Source organism: Myzus persicae, unplaced genomic scaffold (genome assembly GCF_001856785.1).
Source record: "Myzus persicae strain clone G006 unplaced genomic scaffold, MPER_G0061.0, whole genome shotgun sequence".
Classification (NCBI taxonomy): Eukaryota; Metazoa; Arthropoda; class Insecta; order Hemiptera; family Aphididae; genus Myzus; species Myzus persicae.
This window is the reverse complement of record NW_019101235.1, coordinates 313,056-326,106: the sequence shown is the minus strand read 5'-3', so window position 1 is coordinate 326,106 and position 13,051 is coordinate 313,056. Positions and strand designations below refer to the sequence as shown.

At 31.4% G+C, this 13,051-nt stretch overlaps 1 protein-coding gene across 1 annotated transcript in view; it reads left to right on the top strand.

Moving 5' to 3' along the window:
* The window catches only part of LOC111028294 (transmembrane and TPR repeat-containing protein CG4341-like), a 295,701-nt gene that overhangs the window by 134,886 nt on the left and 147,764 nt on the right, over nt 1-13,051 (top strand). The window contains exons 4-5 of the mRNA XM_022306883.1: nt 7,049-7,474; nt 8,723-9,023. Coding sequence (XP_022162575.1) covers nt 7,049-7,474; nt 8,723-9,023 — 727 coding nt within the window. The remainder of the gene's footprint in view (nt 1-7,048; nt 7,475-8,722; nt 9,024-13,051) is intronic.

Sequence of the window (13,051 nt, the reverse complement as noted above, 5' to 3'; positions counted from 1 at the left end):
TTGTGGCAGGTATATAATAATAATATTAAATAGAATTTCACGATATTTGCCGAATACGCGCGCGCCACTGACGCCGCCGTCAAATCATTTCCCCGACGGCTAATAAGTAGTCTTTTACGTTTTACACGGTAATAACACATTTCGGAACATTGTTGCTACTATATATATACCTATACCCATAGGTTAGTTATAAATTATATGATTCATGATAGTTTTTGTGTGTATCTGTGTGTGTGGATGGGTATTATTATGATACATAAATAATAAAATTAAATTCAACGCTGAGACTTGGAATGTACGTCAGAAAAAATACACAGCGTGAAACAATGGTTCGTTGCGAGGAGGACGTTTACATTGTTTTTTTTTATTTTCTTGCCGTTACACAATGACCTTTTTAGAGTTTTAGCTGTTTAAAATTCAAAACCCCGTGGCCGATGTTTTTCGTGGTATATAATAATAATAATAATAATTTATAAATAAACGTATATATATACATATAAACACAAACACACAACACACATACGCAAACATTATACATAGCTCGCGACGAGAAATAAATTCGCTTTCATGTGTTAATTTGCATTGTGTGTTGAACACTCCTCGGCGGCGGCGGTGACATCGATACTAATTAAGTTACTGCGACAAAAAATTAACGGGCGTGTACACAACAAGTCGTTATACCAGAACCTTAAAAAAAAAAATAAAAACGTTCTCGACCCCTCCATGAACTCGATAATAAAAAACAAAACAGAAAAACCACGTGATTCGTGGAGTATATTTTAATATGCGTGTAATATGTGTGTTTGGGGGTAAATTAATCGGTTTGCAAGTATGTATGTCGTCGCCCCCTCGTGGACGAGTTGGTGAACGGTATTGGGGGGGGGGGGAGGCGCGGTTCTTCTCGGAGCTCACGAACCGCGACTTTTAACGAGTACCCATGTCCTGCTGTGTATATATAAACGATAATTTGTGAGTAATATTATAACCTATATATAGTTATATACCTAATATAAAAAGCCGTTAACCGACTGTATTTTAACTATATAACTGCATGAAAACCTACCCTCTAGTCGACTACCAACGATTATATTATAACCATTTTCTGAATCATATTGGTATGTAAAGGTGCCAATGTAGTAGGTTCACATTATGTAACTCCAAAATGTAAAGGGGATTTTTCTACAATGGTTTAATACTAATAATTTAAAGATCTAACTTATGTTCATAATTTCTACATCAGGTAAATCAGTACTTTTAGAAGGTACAATAATATGCTATAATATAATTTTTTTTAAAATTAAATTTGACTTTTCAAGTGGTTAATTTTTTAATAATATAATATTTATTTTCATTCGGTATATTATAATATCAGAATATCAATAATATATCAATGCAACAAATGTGTGAACCCTAAATAAATTATTATATAATTATACTCATATTATGGTTTTATGTGTGGACCTACATTACTATAAGTTATTTTACATTTTCCAATAGTTATCTCTGAATAGCTATTGTTATCAGAGACAGGAATATACTTTGAATTTTGAATGAATATCCAATAGCTGTCTTTATTTCGGAAACGGTGAATGGGTAAACTATTTTAAATAACAATTTTAAATCTATTTTAATATTTTAAATATAATATCATCTAACAATTTTACCCAACCCTGGTCATAAAACATATTATAATATTCATATTTCTTTCAGACAAAACCAGTCCAAAATGGTTTATTATTTTCGTTTTTGACAAAAATATTATATCTGAATGTGATGAGTGATGACTATACATGTCCGGACTTAATAATTTTGTATACACGTAACCTTTACCAATATGTTTACGTCGAGGTAAATATTTTTAAAAATGTTCATCGTATATCATATTCTTTCAGGACGTGTTATAATATTTGTGCACTAAACATATCATACTTCCCACTTCAAAGCAAGTCCTATAATAGACTTGTACATAGCTGTAGTTGCCATGAATCTTCAAAGTGTCTTTCAGCTTTTGACAATAATTCAACAAATATTTATATACAATATTTACAATACGACGTTATACTTACTTGTACCTGTAATATATACATACCTAATACCTATAGATACAGATGACTCAATAATCATAGTACCTAATAATTTAATATTTACTGTGCGTCCAGTGGTAGTATTTATTTATTATAATATATCTCCTCTAAAGATCAAAGATACAACTGGTAAATATTTAAATATATATATATAATATTTAATATTTAATATGCTATATCTAATATAATAAAGCTCCAGTATATATATTACATAATACTATCGTACACTATAATTTATATGAGGACAAATGCAAATACACGTCTGCTTACGAGAATTCGAGCGTAAACTATATTACTTATACTATTACTGTATAAAGTTATTTTATTATTTACCTACCTAATCTAGAAGAAAGCAGACGTTCTGTTTAATATCGCTTATATTATATAAATTTGCTCTTTTCGTGTACCTGCAAAGCTTGTGTCATTAATATTTATTTGCAGATTTCCATAAGCGCCAGCGCTCGCATTTTTATTTTTTAATTCAAAGATACAAAGAATTGTAAGACGACATCATATTTTTTTACGATTCCATTTAAATCATAGTAATGATAATATAATCAAATTTATAGGCATATGCTGTACCTCCACGAATTACTGTACATGTTTTTTTCTTAACTCATAGGCATTATTGTACGTATTATTGTCATCGACTAGCACTAGGTACGCGTGACGTTATTTTATATGCATTTTCGACGTCAGATCATCACATCGTTTTCTTCGCACTATTAATACACGAAGGTAATCCTCGACGCCATGAAAAACTTAGACTACCTACTTACCTACTTAAAGATCATCGAGTGGAATAATAATATGGATAAGAATAATAAACACGGAAACGAGCGTTGAATTTTAAACTGCGGATTATGTACAAGGTGGTTCTTATATCGTCGAACGATGGGTTTCTCGTTAAAATTGTTTATCATAAAAAAAATGTTATCATAAAAAAAATGTTATCATATAAATATGTAATTAGAAGTCGCACTAAACCCAATGTTTGTGTATGTTTAATTTTTAATCTTTCCTTCTTAAATGGCAATTTGTATTTTAATGAGAAACTTCTTAATGGAGGCTGTAGGCTAAAATGTGTGTAACGCTGGGAGCCTCACAATATTTCCGAATTTTACTTATCCATGAAAACGATTTCATGGAAGAAATACCTTTATATTGGTATAAGTCAAGTATTAGTGAAACAATTATAAGTTAGTTTATTTTCATTGTCATGTTACAGGCGCCATATTCGGTCAAGATAAAATATTGTGTTGCTGTGTTTGTTAATCGTTGTATTAAACTATTAAAGGTATTCCAGTTGTGAATTATTATGAACACAATTATGATCTTATTTTTATTTATTTGGAGTTAAAATTGTTCACACAACATGTCTGATAATTTGTCTTATCTTTGTGTAATAGTAATAGATAATAAGTTAATTGCAATTTACAGTGAAAAATGTTATTTTAATGCAAATCTAATATTATTATTCTATCGGCTGAATAACTGAAGTTTTACCACATCCGCGCGTACTCACAACACGAACAATTTTTATTTCTCACTAACGCAAAATATTTGTCCGAGACTTTAATGAATAGCTGATGTAAAATAAGGGTACCTCAAACACTTAACATAAAGTAGGTATAATTATGACAAATCATTCATGAGGCACGTGACATTTTGTTTAGGTAAATTGTATATAGTCATTCTTTCAATAAAAACCTTAAAAAAACAATGGGTAAAGTTTAATAATAATACAGATAATTGTTTTAATACATTTTACTGACTTTAAATCATGTAAAAAAACTACTGTACAGCGATGAATAAAAAAATCACACCAGCTGGTGTAAGTACACGTTTTTTAGTATTTTTTACAAAGCAATACTTTTCAATCAAAGGTATTTTTAAACTATATTTTTTCAATTTTTTAGGTACCCATTCTCTATCCAACCCACGATATTATCTTATACTGTACCGACAATATCATCTTATATTGTACCAACATTATAATATTATACGAGGAATATCGAGCCGACGGTACGTAATGGCTGAATGTCGCCTATATATAGCTGCAATATTCGAATCGGATAGATTTTTTTTATATCTTGTACATATTTTATGGGATTTTTCCATTTCTTGTGGTTTATATATATAATTCATAGATAAGCGAATTTCCGTTAACACATTTTTCCCACCCCTTTAAGCTATCGACAACATCATCTCCTTGTATAATATTATATGTATAGTTATTATCTTCTACTCTGCCTATGAGATATATATAATATGAAATAAATATATACATATATATATATATATTTATGCGAACTAGGGCTATAGGATTTAAATGCATTTATTTTAAAGTTCATTTTACCATATTTGATAAAATGTGTTAAATGTTATTGAATGCACTTCAAAATATTCTGAATCAAATAAGCTTAATATTATATTATATTCTTTTAACACATCGGTACACTAGTAGTTTGATATTTTTCATATTTTTATACTCATATTATACAACTTTAAACTCAACGATGGTTTTTTATGTGAATACAAAATGTACCTTTACGTACCCAGTTATTTAATTTTGAGGGATTATTCTCATTATATTATTGCTATGTATTTGAAAACGTAGATCATAAGGTATTATATGACATAAGCTGGAATATACTATTATTGTTTAGAATGTCACGTTGAATTCTTCAACATACTTTGTTAGTAACATACATACAAGTCCAAGCTTGCAGTAAATCATCACTGTAGAATAAATAAATAAAAAAATGAATAGCAAAAATAAAATCATTATGTCGCTGTGAATTAATGGATTAGACGGTTTGATGTAAATATAGTGTACCGTACAGAATTCGTACTTCATCGTATTTGCGGCTCGTACCTTTGTAATATTGCCACTTATATCAATTTTTCGTTATAATTGTATACTTATAATTATTATAAATTGTAAGATATAAATGATGGTCCGAACCAACTCGCATTATAAAGACGACTCGAAGTCTCAAATGCGAGCATTATTCACATTCATATTATTATTGTTTAACGTTCGTGGATGCTTTTCGAAATTAGGGTATTGTCTGCCTTACGTGAACGAGAAAACATTGTTCTTTTCCAAGACTTTAAAGATAACTTTTTGATTCCTTACCTCCGGTGTCGTACAAGCGCTCGCAACATAAATGATAATATATATATATATACATAGTAAGTATTACATATTATAACCACTCGGTAATGGTTATAGCTGTAACCTGTAGGTATATATCACGCGTGACCACTGAAAATTATTGTCCCTGTACACTAGTGTGTGTGTCGTAGAAACTATTTCCGTTCGACAAACAAATGATCAATTACGGATGACTTTTCTGTTTAGTTTTTCCTCGTTCCCTCTATCTATCCTATTATATTCTTTTCACCGCCTTTAACAACCGTATGTTGACCACGATATATATATTATACATAGTATTGTGTGTTTAAAACCTATTGCGGCCATTTCACACGCGCACTGTAAACTCACGTCCTCAGTTTTGCCAAGGCACTAGGTGCTTATATATATATATATTATAGGTATTTGCTAAATCAACAGAATATAGTATACGCACACGCGAATGAAATCGCATCTGAGACGACGACGATCGAAAGTACATAATAATAATAATAATAATAATAACAACAACAACATAAAAATGGACGGGTATAATTGTGTGGAGCGTTCCGACTTTAACGTCGAAGACGTTTCGGCAATAACAACTTCAGACCGAGTGATATTTATTATATTTTATACGGAGTAATATTCGACATTCCCCCGTTTTGATCTTATATCGAGTTCTAAAATGTTTATGGATCGCATAAAACGGTAGTTAAAACGGCAATAAAATAATCTCCGAACGACCGTTTAAAAAGTCGGCGTTCTCTGCAGGATATTGCGCGCTTATTAGTTAACAATATACAGGATGCCTCAGCATTCAGCAAGCTAACTCAGTAAACATATTATCTTTTAAATAATACATTTATTTAAATTCTGATTTTTGGAGTTTTTAGTATACATCTTACATTTTTGAACCAAAATTATTTTGTAATAATTTTTTCATAATTTATAGAGGATCTCCAAACTTGTGGTATTTTAGTAGAATAAATTCCTTTTTTTTTTTAACATGAGAAAAGTTTTATTTTTTATTTTTAACTCCCCAAGACCTATAGTTATATAAAATATTTGTTGATTGTGCTACGAGAGTGTATCGATACCATTCCATTTGTTGATGTAGTGGAGATACAGCGACCAACGTGGTGAAGTAAAACTCATGGTTTTCTAAATAAAGAATGACAAATTATTTGTGGTTGTGGATTTTATGTAGTCGTATTGTTTATAAAAACTATACACATATTAGGTATCTTTGTACGTAAAGATTTATTTCTCTTACAAACCATAGTGAATCGTTCGTCATTTTTAATTCTTTGTTTATTAGAGATTTTTATGTATTTTAATATCATTGCTTATGTTTCTATGTTCCATACATTATCACAATAAAAAGTCTTAATGTGATAGTCCCACCACACTTCTTTTTAAATAAGCTGTAGTCTAATAGTGTTATAAGGAAACAGTAATTTTGTCAAATTGACTGGAACACGTTGATAAGACGGATTGGTTACAGTGATTCGAGAACTCGAGAAGAGACAGGAAACTCGTTACTCCGATATCTCAGCAACTCAAAAATCTCAGAGACTAAACAACTCTCGAATCGAATCTTGTATTTTAATAACTCATTTTACTGAAATCGCTATAAGGGTGATTTGGGTGATATCGGATGTGTTTAATCACGTGGTATTTAGGATATCGAAGAGCCGTTAACGACTCTTACATTGACTATGAGGCTACTTTCGTAGTTATTAATACTTAGATTTCTGACTTTGCTTATAATTTATTGCACGATAATCAATATTGATCTCGATACCTTCCTTTTTATTCGCAGAACTCCGGAGGAATGTACAGGACGCTGGCGATCCTGTCAGGCGCGGCGGCCGGTCTGCTATTCGCCAGGATGTCGCTGATGGGTGACAGTGGACCACCGGTATTCGCGGCCGCCGATAATCCGACAGCCAAGTCACCCAGCCTAGTGACGAGGACTCTGACGTTCCTCTACCTGCCAGCTGAGAACTTCCGGTTGCTCGTCTACCCTCGAAGGTTGAGCTTTGACTGGTCCATGGACGCTATCGCACCCGTCACGTCCGTCTACGACCCCAGGAACGCGCTGTCTGTCGCCCTGTACGTGGCTATATTCGCCGCGGCAAAGCGGTCCGCCGCAGCTGCATCGAGGGCCAGGCTGCACCATAACCGGCCGCACAGATGCTGTTCAAAGACCAAGTACGATCGCCCAGAAGATCGTCCCGATGACCCTGTAAGTACCGACTAGATTTATATTTCGATTCCATTAAAAAACATTACAATTGTTACTTGTGAATATTAATGTAGCCAAAGCTTAACCAAGAGGAGGCGACATGTAGGCAATTTCCACCCCCAACCATAACTATTACTAACAAATATATTAATAAACAATCTTAAATACCCCCCCCCCCCATCCTGATGAAACTTCTAGTTATTTTCTTGAATGTAGATTATATATGTATATACCATCGGCAATACGTTGTTAGTAATGACTAACATTATAATAGGTCTGTGAGACAAAACTTACTTCTAATATTATTTGTTTTAAATATAGAACATGTAACTTAACAATTAAAATTTGATAACGGTTCATTTTTGAAAAAAGGTTATTAGCCTTTATTAAAATTAATATAACAAGTTTTGTGATCACTGATAAAAGATTCACTTGGTATAACATTATCGATAATGTAACTGTGCCTATTGTTAATTCGGTTTTTTTTTTAAATTAATAAGTAGGGAAATGGTTCCAAGCGAAACTCGAGATGTCTATCTTTTATTTTTTATCAATATTTTTCAAATGAATGAACAAACGATTCGTATTTTGTTTTTCAATTTATTGAAAATCGGCCCATCCACGTAACTGTGCTTAAATTCTATTTTAAAATAAATATTTATTATTATCGCTTTGTTTTTTGGTCGAATTTTAATCTGATTTGAACACAAATATTTTTAAAACAGTATTTTTAGACACTTTCAAATTTTTACAAATACATTTTTTTACCTTATTAATGAATGAACCGATTTTCATGTTTTTCACTTATACAACAATTTAAACCGTAACATTTGGTGTAACAATAAATTAAAACTTAACTGATATTTTTTATCCGAACGTTAAGTACATTTTTCAAGTCGAATCAAAGCCTGAATTCTTATTTTAAGAATTGCTAGAAAAGTACTTTGAAAAATAATCAATATTATATATTATTTAAATGCATATTTTAAATTCTACAATTATAATTTTGAAAATCGGGGTTTGATCCGACCTGAAAAATGTTCTCTTCTTTTAATTAAAAACAAATTAACGAAATCTATAAGTACACAGGGCGTAAGAGATTTTCCAGTAAGCTATGTTTTTGTTATGAAAACGGACCGTCTCAAACACCCTTAAAAAATATTTAAGTACTCAAATACTTTTACTCAAGTGCTTTTCAAGACTGTTGACAATATATTATTATTATTATTATTATTATAATATTTGAAGGCAAGGGCTGTGGGACTCGCCGTCGCCATGACCGCCATACCGTTCGTGCCGGTGTCCAACATGTTCTTCTACGTGGGCTTCGTGCTGGCTGAGAGGGTGTTGTACATGCCCAGCGTGGGCTACTGCTTTCTGTTCGGTTACGGTTATGCGGCATTGGAACGCCGTTTGGGGTCCAAGTGGCCAAAGATGGGGTTGATGGTGGTGCTCACGGTGTACGGTGCAAGAACGGTCATAAGAAATAACGATTGGCAGGACGACGAGTCGCTGTACCGATCGGGTGTGCACGTCAACCCACCAAAAGGTCAGTGAATTTCTTTTAAAAATACTAAACATTACTATTATTATTACTTAAGTATTCATTGACCACCGAACAGTTTAGTTAATACCGAATAAATTGAGTTCTTGACGCGTTTTCCCGTATCTACGTATTTAAAACACATTCCGAAGTTTTACATCGTGTGTATAGTGTGTATTAAATAAGGTCTGTATTAAATCTCTGACGACGTCTGTAATAAAACCCCTAAAACTCAACATTGTGTTGTATCCAACGAAAAATAATATCATTATTACTGTTTTGTTATATTTTATATTTGCTATTATCTTATAATTTTTTTCTTTAGACCTACGGGTACAATGTTATGCGACTATGAGGCGAGTGAAATAGTACATTAAAAAATCAGCAAGGTTAAACTATTCTTATTTGTAATTTTGATTATTTTAATTAACTGATATTAGTACAACAATTCCCGACGCCGTTTGCATTCTAGGCGTCTTGGATGTTTTCTAAAGGATTAAAATTATTTTATAAGCATTGCATCAAAATGTTACAGAGTGATAGTCACTACGAACATACGACTTCTTAAAGAAATGATTCGGTATTTTCAGAATAGTTTTTAATTCAAATTACTGTAAAGAAGTTGTGATTCGATATGTATGGCTGGAACTTCGTTATTTTCTTTGGCTAATAATTTACTAAACCTAAGATTTTCTTTTTTAGTTGTACGGGTTCTTAGTTATTAATGCTAGTCTACCATGGGTTGACTGGTATAATTTCATCAGTTAATTTTTGAGATTAAAAAAAATATATATATCTTAATAATATTTTTATTCAGTTTGAAATATTTATAAATTATAACACATAACATTTTTAGAAAATAATTTGAAATACAAATATTTTTCTCTATAATGATGTTTTTGATTTTATTATATACTATAGTAGTGTATAATTTGATTTATTGAATCTCAAGACAAATATTTTTTCAAAATTTGTTCTGTACAAACATTTGTATATATTTATATGCCTAGTATTCAAAGTGGAGTATATCTTAACCATCAATTCGCGGTGCACCATCGCCATTAATTTACTGAAACCATGCATACATATATTTAATATATATAAACAACTTAAGTTAGTTACATATTCGATATCTCTATCAGTACATACTTTACTTCTAGACATAAAATATATATATTAACTCATTTTACAAAAACACAAAATTTGATTGAAAGAAAAACTGAGTGTGTGAGGTTAAACGTACACCCTGTACACACTAGGCAGGAAGTTCGTGTACTAAAAACCATCAGGCTGTGGCGTCATGCCTATAAAAATGAAAAATATGCAACAAAATTGTTTTTAAATTTAAATTAACCTTCGTTTAATCCTATTATTACACGGTCGTAACTAGTATTGTTTGAAAACAAATCGTCTGAAATACATTTTACTGCGTTAAAAAACACAATGCATTGTTATATATTATTATTATATGCAGTATTTACATGGAATCGTTTTTTTTTTCAATTGGAAATCGTTCCGTCTCAGAAAAAATTATTAATGCAAAAAGATTATTGTTCAACCGGAGGCTCGATAAAAATAAACTTAAAAATTACGAAATTACGACGAACTCACCCCATATAGACAATATTCATATACCTAACTCTTTTAACGATCAATATTATAGAGGTTAAATAGTCTTAAAGACTACAACAGATGTATAAAATATTATTTGGAATCGTATAATACATATATAAGTACTTAAAATAATGTTAAAACTTAATTTACGAAACACGTCGTGATATGCATGTACAATTATTCCAGAATAATAATTATGTTATATATTATCATCTAAAAGTCTTAATATACGTTCAATATATTTAAGTATTCAGTATCAAATAAATAATTAAACCAAACAAATAAATATGTAGTCATTTCGTGACGTGATGGTCCTTCCACTTTCATAGAAATTATCTTTCCTCGTGGGCCGGGGGTCTTGCGCATTGCATATTGTAAATACGTAGTCCAATCGTCGTAACAGGAGTTGGGTTGGGGTCCTCCGAAAAGTTGTTCGAGCAATAGCGAGTAATATAATACATCAAATCATACGTACACACACACACACACACAAACACACACACACACAAATATATAGATATACTGTTGATATCGCGTCCGGCATCGATTTATACATTTTATTATTACGGGTCGGGTAACTCGATTCGCCCGCGGGTCTATATTATTATTATTATGTTATCCATAATATATACATATCCATATATATATAGCTGCTGGTCGTTTGGAAATCCGACGCCGTGGAATTTTCCAAAGAGAATAGAATAGAATATTATTATTATTATTATTATACTTACGCGTTATTTTATACAACGCGCGCTATTTCGAGGGTCGAAAAAAGGTCGTTCTAGATTTGAGTAATCGTTTTCGTGCGGAACGATATTACTTTTAAATATACAAGTCTGCGAAATACCGCCATATAAATATATGTAATATCATGTACCTTTGTATAGGTACACACGTAATACGTATTATATAATATTATGCATATGCACACTAACTAGCTGCAGCTGAGTAATACCGCTCGCGGTATCCGCTGCAGCGGTCCAACTATAACCTCCGTCCACATTTTATATACACTATACAGGGTGCGTGGTTCATACTGTGTGGTGTCTCGTTTTACTCCGTGAAGTCAAGGAGGGAATCGTGAGAGCGAAAATACTATATCTAAGGTCTCTGTACAACTGCGGGGTGACGAAATTATATTATATACAACAGTGGACTCGTAACAGGTCTCACAGCAGGGTCCGCGCACATCGTCATAGCTCACAAAATACTATGACAGCAAGATGTAGAGTTTGATACTCGTATAATTACACAGCAGTTAAGCCAGTCTAATAAAATATTTTGCTCAAACACTAGTAAGTATGCTGATCTTTTTATCAATAATCGGTCATCTTGCTGTGTGCGAAGTGGTTCATTTAACTCAAAACACTAAATATTATATTAAAAAACACTAACGTTTTTCAAAATATTTTTTTCACATAATATTTTAAGGCATTATATAACCGCGTTTATAGAAAAAAATCTTTTTACTATTTTTTTAAGTTTTTTACTCGTTTGACACCTTATATTTTAAATTTCATGTTCCGAATCAGAATATTATTTGGAGTATTTCGATCTATAAAAATCAAATTTTGGACATGTAGTTTATTAGTTTATTATTTTATAGTTTATTAAAGTTTAGATGAGCGGACCAACAAATTGCGGGATACCACATTAGCGGCAGTGTACCACTAATCCACTTCACTCCACTCGTTTGAACTTTAAATACTTATAACTCAAATACTACTCATTCAAAATTCGATTTTTATACAACAAAGTATTCTTAAGAATATTCTATTTCGGTATAAATAATTAAAATGCATGTTGTTAGTAAAAATATTATTTAGAATAATAATAATAATAAAAATATATATTTAGGACAATGTTGTTTTTTGAATAATTTATTGACGTACTGCACAAACGGCACGATGAAACATATTACGCAATATAATATATGTATCTGTGTAGATTTTTTTTTACGCCACACTTATATTATATTATATTATGATATATAGGAATAATAATGTGACTGTACATACTACGCACAAATTATATTTCAACCTCAACAGTATGACAGAAAAAAAAATTATAATAATAACAATAAAAACCGATGAAAGACAAACAACACTCCGAAACGATAACATTCTCCAAACGGGTGTGCCTGGGCCGCTACGATAAACTTTAATACGCATTTTAAACGATATGCCCCCACGCGTTGCGTCTATTAAAATATAATCGCTCAGTTTATGTATTATAATATTATAATAAAGCGAGTTTCGATTAGACTTTTTTACTCCATAACGCAGTGGGGAAATAAGTGGAAAAAAGTATAATCTCGCTCTGCACCGTCGGAATGCGCGTTTATTTTCGTAGAAAAAAAATATATAAATAAAAATATCGCGTATAAAATGTATACGATTTTTCCTCTCCGTATATTT